Source organism: Carya illinoinensis, chromosome 4 (assembly GCF_018687715.1).
Source record: "Carya illinoinensis cultivar Pawnee chromosome 4, C.illinoinensisPawnee_v1, whole genome shotgun sequence".
Classification (NCBI taxonomy): Eukaryota; Viridiplantae; Streptophyta; class Magnoliopsida; order Fagales; family Juglandaceae; genus Carya; species Carya illinoinensis.
In genome coordinates, this window is record NC_056755.1 from 39,796,299 (window position 1) to 39,811,433 (window position 15,135).

The window sequence follows — 15,135 nt, forward strand, 5'->3', positions numbered from 1 at the left end:
CACATTTATGGAAAAATTTGGAGTTTTTATCCCCTTCTTTTAACCAGAGTTGCTTAGACCTTTGCCTCCATTTAATCTCCTCTTCCTCCAGCATTACTTCTACCTCACTCTGCAACCCTTTTATCTCTTTATTTAGATCCCCTTTGTTTAATAATTGGAGCTCTTTTAGCAGGATCCTCTTCTGCTGTAATGTTCTTTTCTTCCCATTTTCCTTTAACTTTGACCAATCTTGTAGTCTAATTTTGCATGCTAACAGTCTGTCCTGAACCCTGAGAATAGGATTCTCATTTCCCATATTTGATTCCCAAGCTCTTTTTATAACTTCCTTGCAGTCTTCCAGTCTGGACCAGCTGGCCTCATAGCGAAAAATCTTGACAGTTTTTCTACTAGGGGCCTCAGAACAGTCACACGAGATCAGTAGAGGAAAATGGTCAGAATGAAGAGCTGAAAGGACCTGTACTCTAGTTTGGTAGAAGGACATGTTCCATTGGTGATTGCCAAAAGCTCGGTCCAACCTTTCTTTGATGAAGTCAGGCCCTTCTCTCTTATTACTCCAAGTGAACTTGTATCCTTCATAGCCTAGATCACTAAGCTCACATTCATCAAGAGCTTCCCTGAAGATTTCCATTTGATAGAAAGGTCTATTAGCTCCCCCATACTGTTCTTCATTAGTGAGCAACTCATTAAAATCACCACAGCATATCCAAGCCATGTTCCCTGTCGGTTTTAAACATCTAAGCAGCCTCCAACTCTCCTTTCTTTTTTCCACCACAAGATTACCATAGAAACCCGTAACCATCACCTGTTGCCTTTCATCATCCTTGCCTACAATCACAGAAATGTGACTCTGTGAGTAAGAGAATAACTCAACTTGTGCTTCAGCTCTCCAAAACATAGCTAGACCTCCACTTCTCCCTACACTGTCCACCACAAAACTGCACTCAAAACCCAAGCCATTCCTTATCCCCTCCAATCTTTCTCTCCTACATTTTGTTTCTGACAGAAAAATGAAACCTGGGCCCTTTTCCTTCACCATGAGGCGAAGTTCTCGAACTGTCCGAGGGTTCCCAAGCCCTCGGCAGTTCCAACTCAAAAGAATCATAGTAGCTGGCAGGGCTGCTCAACAGCCACTGCCATAGAGAGTTCATCCCCTTCCTCATCTACAAGGGTTAGCTTACTTCTTTTTTCCACTCCACCTTCATAAATTTCTTGAGCTTTCCTTTTACTTGAATGGTTGTGCTTAGTCACTATAATTTCTTCCTCTAATCCTTGATTAGTTGGTGATATTCTGGCCTCACGTGCTCTTCTTTTCCAGCTATGCCCACTGCTTGGTACCTTCCTTTCCTTTTTAGATTCCTCCACTACCACTGGGCCCAGCTGGGATTCCTCTAACAGAATTGTTGGCGACTGTCCCCCCTCCTGCATCACTGATTCCACTGCCTCGACAACTTTCCTCCTAGCACTGACAGGTGCAGCCTCCTCATACGTGTGCAATGATTGGCTGCCTGCCTGCTGCCTAACTGCCTCTGGTACCTTTCCATAATTGTCATCTTCTTTAGTGGACTCATCTGAGGACACCCTCCGACCACTCTCCGATGATCCACCGTCATCTGTCATCTTCCTCACCTTGCCTGCCGACTTGACTTGCTTTTTGTTACTAGCCCTCAGCCACGCACCATACTGCTGCCCGAGACTAGCCCCCACATGCAGCCCCTTCTCTATGTTTTCGCAAGTTCCATGTCCATGTTTTATGGACCCACAGTGATAACAAAAGTTGGCCATTCTTTCATATTTAAAAGGAATCCAGAACTTTTCACCATCCTGAGAAATAAACCTGCCTCTAGCAAGTGGTTTGGTTATGTCTAGCATTACCTTCACACGTAAGAACTTGCCCCAGCAGGTTTCACTGCCATCCGTATCCACCATAAGAACCTTCCCCAGGGAGCTTCCCAGCTTCTGCCCCATACTCGCAGTCATACCTGCGAATGGCATGTCATGACACTGAATCCAGAAGGGTTCAAAACAGAACTGCATTTCCTTAATGGACTTGGCACCTTCACAGTCCTGGATACACAGCAGGCTCTTGTCAAAAGACCATGGCCGACCATTCAACACTCTTATTTTATCCGACCTCGATTTAAACTCCACCAAGAACTTATTTCTTCCAACCTCTTTAAAAACAATTTTCCCCTCTGCATTCCATATCTTAGGCAGCGTACCCATGAAAGCTCCTCTGTTTGTCTCCTTATCAGAAATCAGACAAACCATTATGCATAGCTTGCTTTTTGAAGTTGATAACGATATTTCTTCAGTGCTAACCTCAATCTCTTGTTTTTCCTCATCTGTTAATTTCAGTCCCTCGTAGAGGGATGATAAAACACCATCCTCCATCTCCACAGACCTAAGTCCGAGAGAAGATCTCAAAGATTTCCACAGGAAACCTTGAGAGAAAACCTTACTCTCACGAGGTGAAAGAAGGACCTGTTTCAATTTAAGTTATGTCAGTTATGCTATGTTGTACGTTAAGTTATGCTTTAATTACTTATGAATTTGATTATGCATTCATGCTTTTACTGTTATTCATGCATCATTAGCCTGTGTAAAAGTTTTTTGTTAACTTACTGAGATTTGTAATCAAATCTCACTTTGATAATCTCAACTACTATTCCCCCTGAATGGTAGATCTTGTTACAGGACCTGAAGGAGAATCAAGAGCTGACCAACTAGACACAATTGACTGAGCGACGGTGCGACGTCAATGTTAATATAGTAGTTAACGTAAATTACTACTTGTACGATGGAGTTGCATCTCCAGTACTTTTTGGATCATAACCATTTTGAACTAGTGTTGTGATCTTAGTCGTTCAATGAGTCTTTATGTATGAAGTATGTTTTAAGTATTTGGGATATTTTTAATTTGGTGCATAATATTGCTAAGAAAAAAAAATTTATCTGCTGCGAGTATTACATAATGTTATATGCATGTTAGGAATATTACATCTTATATGTTGTTGAACCCAATGTTTCAAGTTTCATGTGATTATAAATCTACACATGGATTTTGATGATAACAAATGAATTCAAAGAATAAAGGAGTTTCAAGCTCAAGTTGTTCACACAATAGAATCAAGCACATCAAAGAACCAAGCATGAGCAAGAAGGAAATAAGTTCACATTAAAGTCATAGAGTAATGTTGTAAATCTCTTAAAATTCGAAATTAGGATTAATGTTCAAAATTAATATTTTATCATAAAGCATTAAAATATATTTTCCACATGTGCATGAATATTTTTGAAAATTAAATTTGAAAATTTTGAAAGATGATTGATTGTCATCTTTTACATGTGCATGCCTTGATTAAAGGGTTGAACTTTGAAAATATTAAAGATGATTGATTGTCATCTTTCACATGTGCATGTTTTATTTGAATATTTTCAAAAGTAATTGATGCTTTTTTAGATTTATACAAAAGGTAGATGATTTTGTTTGAAAATTTTGAAAAGTAAAGTGTGCTCATTTTGTCATATACAAAAAGTAAAAGATTAGGTTTGGATTTTTTGAAAAAGGAAAGTGTGCTCCTTTTGTCATATGCAAAAAGTAAAAGATTAAGTTTAAATTTTTTGAAAAGGAAAGTGTGCTCATTTTGTCATATACCAAAAGTAAAAGATTAGGTTTGATTTTTTAAAAAAAAAATGAATGATGTTGTCTTTGACAATTGAAAAAGAATAATCTTTTATTTGAATTTTTTGAAAAAGTGAATGATATTATTTTTGACATGTGAATCTTTTTTAATTTAAATATGAAATCTCATATGCCTATAAATAGATCATTTGAGAGTTTCACATTTACAACACCAAGAGCATATAACATTCATTCAAAACTTTCATTCTCTCTTCTCTAAGCATTGAGCCTTAATTCTTATTTATTTTGAGAGATATAGTTTGCGCTGTATTGTTCTTATTTCACTTATTGAGGAGTGTTTTCTGATAACCTACCCACTATCATCTTTTATATCAGAAAAGGGTGTGTATAACCCTTATGCGTGTAGAAAGTATTCTACACGGGGAATAGTTGAATCACCACGTGTGAGGTGATTGCAAGTGTAGAAGGTGTTCTACACGGATCCTTTGTAGCGGTGTTGTTTAAAGGTGTAATAGGTTTCTATCTCCACCTGAAGGAGGTTGAATAGTGAATTTGGGAATCTTCAAGGGGTAGTTTGAGGCGAGAACGTAGGCAGTGGGGCCGAATCTCGTTAACATACTGAGTTTGCTTCTCTCTTACTCTTACTCTTACTCTTTATATTTATTGTTATTTCATATTTTGTTTATATTTTATATTATATATTTGATTTATAATTGTTATTTTTTTAATACAACTCAATTCACCCCCCTCTTGTGTTAGTCATCTGGGCAACATATGTCATGAACATGGACAGGTAACCTTGTGTTGTATATCTCAACGTTTCAAATGTCCGTCCGATCCCAAACAGAATTTAAGAATGTCACATCTGGCCAATTACTTTAGTTTTCCCTTTTTATAAACCGTGTGTTAAGTATCGTATTTTTTTTATAAGTTTTATTAATATGATTAGTCAAATAAATTATTTTATATTAAAAATAACGATGCAATCAATAATATTAATAAAATGTATAAAAAATATATAGAAATAATTTTATATAAAATTTTTATTTTACTACAATACAAGCTGTTAATATTTGAAATTTTGAAGTATAAAAAGTTTGTAATTACATATTCCTATCATTCTTTCATTAGAAAATTAACAAGAGATTATCACGTGGCACGTGTCCATTTTCGCATGCTGCTAATCGAAAACTAATACGTGACATTAATATGTTACGTGAAAATCCCGTTAGTTTTCTATAAAAAAGATTGATTAAGAGATTTATTATTAGATATTTTTATGTTAAGGTATCAATTTTGTGAAAGTTGAAAACCTAAATTTTAATTTGTAAAAATGTAAAAAGTTAGATTTTTCAGTTAACCCTCATTTATATATAATTATATACCCTTTACCTAATATTCTCATATAACAAAAAAATATCTTAATATAGATCAAAGAAATTATTATTTTGTTAATTTATGATAGGATCATATAGATGGATTTTGTATTAATTATATAAAAGTTTAGACATTATCATATTTTTAAAATTACATAAAGAGTCTAAATATATAACTTATTACATAAATTAGAATGATTATATGAATTTGTAAATATATGCTTTTTCATGCTAATCGATGTAACAACTTTCACGTTAGTGTTATATTAAATAGACTTATAAATACTTTTTTTTTATAAGATCAATAACATTATTCCTAAGCTTTAAAGATTATATGATGTAACGGTCGGATCCGACCAAGGATTAATAAAATTTTAAATTATTTTTATTTTTTAATAATTAAAAAAAAACTTGGTGAATATAAAACATAAAAGATAAACTTGGTGGATTTAGATACATCGATATCCACCCACCAACATTAATTGCCAACATTGGCCACAATGGTTGTTGAATAACATGTCATATCTCGTTAAAATAAATTTATTATTAAAAATAACTGTAAATAAGAGATTTATATAACGAGAAGAAAATCCATACTCACATCTTGCTAAGGCCAATTTGGAACTAGAAATGGAGTGCAAAGGCAAGTGTTTTTCAAACCCCCTAACCTTAATACTCGTTGAGGAGTGCAAATTAACCCTGCAACGAAGTGCATCTATCGTCTTCTTCTCAATCCCTAACCTTTTCTTTAGTACAAATGAGTTGGCTTGCAAGAACTCACCCCAATGGCAGTACATATTGGCAACAGTAATGACAAGGTTTGTGCTTGATCATAAAAGTTCGTTATAGGTTGTGGTTTGTGTACTTCTGTTTAGTTTTGTTCAATTTCATATAAGATAAAAGTGTTAGGGACACTTGTCCGTGTACGTGACGGTGTCTCTGTCATTCTTGATAATGAAAATGCTAAAGACACGAGTTCGTGTACGTGTACCTTATTTCTCTATTATAATTCAGAATGTAATAATGTTAAACCATTTATCTAAAAGATAGTGCTCTATGAAAAATGTAAGCATTGTGAATATCTTTGAGCTCAAGCTAATCTACAATTGCTGAATTTTTTGAGGATCGATTTATGAGCACGCATTTTAAGAAAATGACGGACTCTAATGGTATAAAAGAGCATATTTTAAGATTGTTATATAAGCTTTTCTTTCATTAGGTGTACACAAACTTAGAAAAAAATGATCCCAATGTTGCTCCTTAGTTTTGTTATATATGAGGATGCAACCAAAATCCCACATATAAAAGGCCTAATCAATTGTGTACTGACTCTAATACAAGTCCACATTTAAAACGCCAATTGGGATGACTAGCCATTCATGTAAACTATCCTTCGATTGGAAGGCAATCTTCCATTCTTCCTTTGGGCTGATCCTACCATGATGGCGGCCACTCTTCATATCAATCTTGGAACATACCATGGCACTTGCCATCATATCCAACATATCATTAAGCTTAGGAAGTGTTATTGATTACTCATTTGTTGACATATATTTGGCAAAGGTTAGAAGAGAGTGCAATGCATGAACTTAAGCTTTATCATTCAAGGACTCTTCAAAGGTTCTCCTCTACTTTCCTTTGCAATTTATAGATGATATTGTGCTAATGCAACTCTTGTTATTAATGAACTTACAACTTTTATGTTCGCGCTTAATGTAAGTGATGAAGATAGCAATCTTATTCAAATCATCAATCTCTTTAAATGCTACACTTACCATGAATGTCGTAAAATCAGTCTTTTGATACTTAATCTAAGCCAATATCGATACGACTTGAGTATGAAAAGAACTATTTAGATTTAATGTAACTCTTCTATAAATTAATATTGTCTTTTTTTTTTTTAAATTTTCTCTATAAACTATCAAAATTGTCAGCTAAAACTCTTGGTGCCGTTTGGATAGTGAGTTGAGATGAGAGTTGAAAATTAAATAAAATATTGTTAGAATATTATTTTTAATATTATTATTATTTTAGAATTTAAAAAAGTAAATTATTTATGATATTTTGTGTGGAAATTTAAAAAATTATAATAATGAGATGAGATAGAATAAAACAATTCTTGTATCCAAACCGGATCTTAAGTTGCTAAATTTTGATAAGAAAAATTATACTTATCATCTTCTACACTACACTCTAACATGTGATTGTTCATTTTTATCATTATACTTAAACGTATATATTATAATATGTAAATATGTGTATTTAAATAAAATAATAAAAATTATAGATAATATATTAGTGTGTAGTGTGGAGATAATAAATAATATTTCTTTTTCTGATAATTTGTAACCTTAAATAAGATTTAACTTTTAAAATCAATAACAGTTTACGGAAATTATCGTGGGCTATTAGGCCCACAACTTAGCGACGGCTCAAGCCCACTCAGTTTTTTGTTTTTTTTTTTTTTTTGTTTTGTTTTGTTTTTTTTTTTTTTTTAAGGCAACCGCTTTCTTTATGCTTACGAAAACTATCGAGTCTGGAGTAGTGTATATACATGAGAAGTGCACGATATACGGGTTCGATACACGCAGCTACCAGACTGAAACTACATATTGAGAAGAACTAAGACGGCCTTTGCATTCAGATCCGAAATCGAATTCAGCGACACTCCTCGGCCTTGACGATGGCGATGGTTGGAGTGGAAACGAAGCATCCAGATGCGGCGGTGGTGGCGGCGGAGGAGACTTGCTCGGCCAAGCCGTCGAAGCAAGGCGAGGGGCTGAGGCAGTACTACCTCCAACATATCCACGAGCACCAGCTCCAGGTCCGACAAAAGACCCACAATCTCAACCGTCTCGAGGCCCAGCGGAACGAGCTCAATTCTCGAGGTAATCTTTGTCCAGAATCCATTATTCCCCTAACCCTAAGTCCATACCCGCTGGTTGATTTTATTGGGATTGATTAGATTCTACTAGGTTTATGTTTGGATTTGGCGGAGGAATTATCGATTATAGCTTAGGGTTTTTCGTTGCTTTGATTTGTTTGGTGGTTTTGGTAAGGCGTCTGGTTGTCATTTCCTGAAACCGTGGTAAGGCTTTTCGACACTGTAAAAACGATGGTTAGGATATGACGCCGGAATGGAAAAATTTACTAGGGAAAAAAGTGGCCTGAAAGAGTAGAATTGTGGGCGGTGTATACAATTAATAGGATGAAACCAGTAACAATCGATGACGGTTCATGAGACAAAATCTTGAGGAAAAATAAACAAGAAACGATCAAAATTCATATCCTTACCAGAGTTCCGGCCAAGTTCATGAGCAAAGAAGATGATAACTATGTTTATTGTCAATGGAATCTGAATTCCACTTAGTTGCAACTAAATAAGAAGCGAGCTACAAATGTGGGTGTTTCTCATAGTAAAAAATACGCCTACACTCCCAATTTCTTAAGATCCATCAACACTAACTCAGCGCAATTTATCTCCATAGTCTCACTTTAAATTCTTCCCATCCCGTTTCTACTTTGGGCTGCATCTTCAGAATGTGTCTATCACTAAGTTTAGTCCTTGATGGTAAGTTCGATACTTCCATTCAATTATAATGATGTCAAATAATAGATGGTATAACATATGTATTTGGTTGTCATGTGGTGTTCTGGCAGTAGCATACTTTTTCCTTCCCTTTGTTACCCAAGTATTGATTCTAATCAATTGTACCACTTATGTTTCATCTTTCTATTACTTTTAGCCGTTTTATTTTTTAAAAACGTTGATGGAATTTTTCTCTATTGCTCAATGACATGGCAGTGAGGATGCTTAGGGAAGAATTACAGCTACTCCAGGAACCTGGATCATATGTTGGTGAAGTTGTCAAAGTAATGGGGAAGAATAAGGTTTTAGTCAAGGTAAGTAGTCATCCTTTGTTTGCTGATGTTCACTGTGATTCCGTATAATCACATTTCATATCCTTATAAGTAAGTAAACTTATTATTTACTTTTGGAGTTTGAACTTTTGAACTGACGTTATATGCTCCTCCCCCACTCCCCCTTTTCTTAACAGTTTATTTGTATTCAACATCTGTATAAGATTTAAGACTCTTTTATTCTGTGTTCATGTGATTGGGTTCAATTTATTGTTTTGCACTTTGTTTTAATATGTGCTTTTTCTATACTTATGTTTAGATGCTAAAGATCACTGTGGCACACATATATGCGTAGGGGTTTAACATAGTGGGTTGGATCAACAGTTCTGTATTTTTCATGGAGTTGGAGAGTAGTCGAAAGTTTTGTTGGTACTATGGAGTGAGGAATATAGTATTGATAAATAACTTGGAAAAAGTTTTTTTTAGCCAAGTGTTACATTTGTTTTCCAGGTTCATCCTGAAGGGAAATATGTTGTTGACATTGATAAAAATATTGATATCACGAAGATCACTCCATCAACTAGAGTTGCTCTCCGCAATGACAGCTATGTTCTTCATTTAATCTTGCCAAGCAAAGTTGATCCACTAGTCAACCTAATGAAAGTTGAAAAAGTTCCTGATTCTACGTACGATATGATTGGTGGTCTTGACCAGCAAATTAAAGAGATAAAGGAGGTTTCCCTCATACCCTTTCTTATTTTCTACATTTACGGCCTACTTCCCACTTTGGATCCAGTTAAAAGGTTCTGTTAGGTGGCTGACTGGAATGATGGCTTAGACATTATTTTTAATTATTTTTCCAGGTGATCGAGCTTCCAATCAAGCATCCTGAATTGTTTGAGAGTCTTGGGATAGCTCAACCAAAGGTAAGATGGTGTTTCCCAGTTGTCATGTCTGTTTTATCTTCTTCTTCTTCTTCTTCTTCTTCTTCTTCTTCTTCTTCTTTTTCCACTTAATAGACATTGATGCTCACAACTTCCACCCACATCTCTCTCTCTCTCTCTCTCTCTCTCTCTCTCTCTCTCTCTCTCTCTCTCTCTCTCTCTCTCTCTCTCACATATATATATATATATAAATAGGGTGTTCTGCTATATGGGCCACCTGGTACGGGGAAAACGCTGTTGGCTAGGGCAGTGGCCCATCATACCGATTGTACTTTCATCAGGGTTTCTGGTTCTGAATTAGTTCAGAAGTACATTGGAGAAGGTTCCAGAATGGTTAGGGAACTTTTTGTTATGGCCAGGTTTGCTTGATCTCCTTTATACTCCTCATACTTGATCTCTTTTTAGTATTGATGTATCATTACCTTTTTCTTCTCTCCCCCCATGCCACCTTTTTGTTTTTATCATTTGATTTGCTTTCTTTGTAGCTGGTTAAGTTTCATTTATTTATGGAAAACTAGATTAGGAAAAAGATTATCCGTGTAACGCTAGGCCGTGCAGTTATGAAGTCTTTTCATCCACGAAATTAAGGTGGTTTATGGATACATGTATTTCTAGTTTACATGTCTCAGCTAGAGGCACCCCTGAAGATGCATAGAAACCACTCTGAGTCTTGTTTAATTTCTGACAACATATATCTGTCTCCTTTCGGGAAATACTTTAACTGTGTAATTACCTGCAATCAGTCATTAGTCTACTTCTCTGTAATCTGGTCTGAATGATACCATATGTGATCTATACATTAGCAGCCGTGGTTTTGTAAGTACTATGTGTTTGAACTTCTTCCTTTTATGGCAGGGAACATGCTCCATCTATCATATTTATGGATGAAATTGACAGCATTGGATCTGCTCGAATGGAATCTGGTAGTGGTAATGGTGACAGTGAAGTGCAGCGGACTATGCTGGAGCTTCTCAACCAACTGGATGGATTTGAAGCATCAAACAAGATCAAGGTACTGTCTTTTCTTTTTCGGATGCAGATCTGGTTTTGTTTTGGGTATTATTCGTCACTTTGCCATCTACCTACCCTATCATGCATTGTTGACAGGTTTTGATGGCCACCAATCGGATTGATATTCTGGATCAAGCTCTTCTTAGGCCTGGGCGAATTGACAGGAAGATAGAATTTCCTAATCCTAATGAGGAGGTATATGTCACAGCAACGCCAACAGCGTGAATGTATTTTAGCATCCTTCTATGTAGATATATCCATATGTTTACTGATAAAAAGGAGATATATCCATATGTCAATTTATGCTCTTACATTCCATGATTAGTGCTTTTGCTAATCTTGCACTCATTAACTTTTGCAGTCTCGTTTTGATATTTTAAAAATACATTCAAGAAGAATGAACCTAATGCGTGGGATTGATTTGAAGAAAATAGCAGAGAAGATGAATGGTGCATCTGGTGCAGAGCTCAAGGTATGCTTCATGTTGGATGAATGCAGTTTTCTGTGTCTTGGCCTTCGATGTTATATAGTTCACTCTTTATTAAACCATAGTTTTGTGTGTGCAAATAGATGTTAAACTCATTTGATCAGTAGTTATGCAGGTCAAATGTGTTGGCTAATATTGCCAGAACCTTTTTTTCCTTGTTTTTTTCTTAAGTCATCTGCTGTGAATCTTGATTACCTAGGAGTGGGCTCAAGTGGAAAGAACCTTGGTCTTGGTGGTATGCTCCCTCCATGTCTAAGGTTCGAATCCTCTTGGGTGCAAACAATTTCTTGGGGCCATCAGACTGAGGGAATTTTCCCTTGAATTAACCATGGTGCACTTGCAGGAAACTCTTTGCCGAGGGCCTGTGCATCCTTGGGATTAGTCGGGACTCTGTTCTCGGATTCCTGGTGCTAATTAAAAAATAAAATAAAATGAAACTATGAAAAAAAGATTTGAATTGAACGGGACCAAATCCTGTATGGTTATCCTCAATTCACTTGAGGGAGCATTTGTTAACATATGCAGCAAAAGATTTGAACTAAAGCCCAACCGCTTGTGGTTAGGTCAAACAACTTTCTTAAAGACTTGAAATTTAGAACCGTTAGACAATTGCATTTTCTATTGTAAGAAATAGGCAACTAATAACAAAATATGCTGATTTCTCAAAATGGGGAAGGTTCTCCGCCTGGCTATTTGATGCAATACCGTGTCAATAATTTACCAGGTTGTCGCATTTAGCAACTTCTCTTGCTTGAGATTACTGCATCTCCGGCTGCTATGTTGTGTTTACTTTGAAGTTGCCTGTTCTTTTACCCTATTAAGATGCTGGATTATTGATTCTTTTTGTACATATGCTGCTCAACTTTCTTGGATGATTTGGAAACTATGTACAGTAATGTTAATCCTATTGGTCTTTACCTAGGTCAGGCATGTTGTTGGGAGTGAGGGATCGTGTGTGCATGTTCATATTCTTAACACTTCTTTTTTCGGTCTGCAGGCTGTGTGCACTGAAGCTGGGATGTTTGCTCTGAGGGAGAGGAGGGTTCACGTCACACAGGAAGACTTTGAGATGGCTGTGGCGAAGGTAATGAAGAAGGAGACAGAGAAAAACATGTCATTACGGAAGCTGTGGAAGTAATGTTTTTCTATGTATTACTCACGCTCTCTCTCAACCAATCTGTGGGCTGGCTGTCCGTTTTGACAAGGCCAACTATATGTTTTTCCATGTATTTTTTTCATCCATTGATAAGATGTTCTTGTGTTTTGCATTGTTCTTTGAACCCACGCGGATATAAAAAGGAACTGATGATGCTTGCAATAGTTCAAGTTTAAAACCATTGACATCTTTCTTTGTTTTATTTGATCATATCTTTTCAGGTGAGGCATCTCTCTCTAATATTGGCTTCATAGTCCAATTTATAATATCTCACTTTAGTGGCCCTTTTTATATTTTCGCCATTACATTACATTCCATTCCATGTACCCTCTGATCTTTAGGTTAGATGACCAGAACTACCACAATCATCGGCACCGAGGCCCGAAGGAATGGTTATGATCAAACCATAGTAATAGATGGGTATGGAGAAACAGTTTACAGTTAACTTAGGTCCCACTTTAAAAAATCCGGTCAATGCCTTTTGTATATACGACAGCCATTGTGGATCAAGGTTCCTATCTCTTCACGCTAATTTCCTCCAAGTGCGTTGTCAAGCCTTGCATTTAAAAGTTAAAACCAAGTCCAGGTCGCTTCCTAACCTAATGGTTGTTGGGGTACAAAGTGATTGAATTTCTCAATCCATGGAAGGTAGTGGTGACGTGATAACAGACTTGCGTTCATTTTTTAGGAGTCAGCCAGTCAATCTCCTAGAGATGAATTTTCTAACGTCATTGATGATGAAAAAAAAAAAAAACAGCCTGGGACATATGTCACTAGTCTGCTGAGGATCGGATTTGTTCTGAACTTTGAAAGAGAGAATGGGATTTACAAGGCAGCTGTTCTAGACGCCTAAAGTGTTAAACAATAAAAGAAGAAAGAAGTGTATCTATATATGCACGAATTACTCGAGTTTGGTTCAGCATGAGAAATAGTCAAATTTACTTGCGGTATTTTTATTTTTGAAACAACAGTACTATTTTGGATAATATATTAACTCTCAATTATTGAAAAGCTAAACATAGACAGAGGCTCCAAACTACGAGACTTGGATCTATATAGGTTGGATCTAGATTTAAATAACTTGGATATACAGGATTTAGGTAAGAGGAAGTTGGTTTTTTTCTAAATTTATGTCCTCGGGAGAGCCTTACAAGTAGATTTGAATAGTGAGGTTTGACAGTAGTAGGTGCGGTAGAGGCCGGTGGTAGATAAGAAAAATGAGGGAAAAAGAAAAGAAAAGAAAAGAAAGGTGATATCTAGGGCACAACAAGTATATTAACAATTAGTCAAAAGTTTCAAACGTGGCTTTTAGTCTTAAGTTTATAGTCTATTTATCAGATTATATTAAAACTGCTTTAAAGCAATTTATTCTTATGAAATGGATTAGAGTCAATTTTTTGAATTAATAACCCGCTTATTTTATTTTTATTTTCAGTTTTGCATTTGTTTTTTGTTAGATGATTGTTGGAAACTCCTTCCCGATCACTGAATCTTATATCCTTATAACCGTTTAGTTTATCTATGCAAAACTTAACTTGCCGAGAAAAAAATATATATGTTAACAATCAAACGAAAGAGAGAAATGAAGATATGATAACGTCTTTCATATATATATATATTGACGTCGCATTGTAAGTAACTCCCTAATTGAAGAAAAAAAAAAACTTCCTAATTAAACAAATCCACAATTGAAAGTTTTCAGCCATTTTACTCCCATTAATATTGGCATCACGCCCTCTTTTTTTTTTTTTTTTTTTGTTATTATTTTTCCTTCGCGTGGCATAAAGGATTCTCTGCTCCAAAGTTCCTCACACATTTCCCGAAATGTCGAGCACTCCGGCAATTCTTCAACGTTTATCCCTGATCATGATCACCTTCTTGCTGCAGCAGTTCTTTCCTACCTCCCATGGCGATGTTGGTGTTGTGAAAAATAATGACAATAAATTGAAAAAGAGAATAAAAAAAATATGAAACGAGAAAAGCAATCACACATGACACAAGATTTACGTGGTTCGGCAAATTGTCTATGTCCACGGGAGCTGCAGATAATTTTATTATTGAGGAATATCACACTATAATGATGGATCTCAACACAGTACATCCACTATGTTCACTCGTGTGTCAACCATATGGCCATATGATGTAAAACATCATATATATAGTTAAAGGACGAAAAACCCTTAAAATGCATGTTCGCTCAAGCGGCGTGTCGAGCGCGCGTCGAGTGAACTTCCTTTCTGCATCTTGCTCGAGCTCACTGTCGAGCTGACATCGACTTCGCTCGAGCGGCCAATGCCTTCGCTCGAGCGAAAACATCCTGCTCGAGCTCACTGTCAAGCTTACATCGAGCGTTTGAATCTGCCTGAATTCGATTAAACGGCCAATGCCTCAGCTAGAGCGGTGTGGACCAGACTCCACAGTACTCAACAATTCTCCCACTTGGAGACTGGTACACTCGCTGTATCGCCGTCTTCCTCAAACATGATATCCTCCACCTCTGCAACTCATTGCCCCTGTCTTTATGCTAGAAGACCAACTGAAGTTGCGCACAACTTCAGTTTTTCAAGTGTAACACCCTTTGTCAACATATCAGCAGGGTTCTTACTTCCACAAATCTTCTCAAGTAACAACTGTCTGTCATCTAACAATGATCGTAT

General features: G+C 36.2%; 1 protein-coding gene across 1 annotated transcript; it reads left to right on the plus strand.

The window, feature by feature from the left end:
- Nucleotides 1-7,501: 7,501 nt before the first annotated feature.
- Nucleotides 7,502-12,659, plus strand: LOC122308351 (26S proteasome regulatory subunit 8 homolog A-like). Its single transcript, XM_043121620.1, has 9 exons — nucleotides 7,502-7,907; nucleotides 8,825-8,922; nucleotides 9,391-9,615; nucleotides 9,744-9,806; nucleotides 10,020-10,183; nucleotides 10,680-10,836; nucleotides 10,932-11,030; nucleotides 11,197-11,307; nucleotides 12,320-12,659. Exons 1-9 carry the CDS (start codon nucleotides 7,703-7,705, stop codon nucleotides 12,458-12,460), a joined length of 1,263 nt encoding a protein of 420 aa, XP_042977554.1. The 5' UTR covers nucleotides 7,502-7,702; the 3' UTR covers nucleotides 12,461-12,659.
- Nucleotides 12,660-15,135: the final 2,476 nt, after the last annotated feature.

Bases quoted from the DNA above. Each gene is read 5' to 3' on its own strand.
- LOC122308351 (XM_043121620.1), top strand. From the start codon at position 7,703: ATGGCGATGGTTGGAGTGGAAACGAAGCATCCAGATGCGGCGGTGGTG. The intron at 10,184-10,679 runs GTTTGCTTGATC...CTTTTATGGCAG, and splicing joins GAACTTTTTGTTATGGCCAG to GGAACATGCTCCATCTATCA. The intron at 11,031-11,196 runs GTATATGTCACA...TAACTTTTGCAG, and splicing joins TTCCTAATCCTAATGAGGAG to TCTCGTTTTGATATTTTAAA.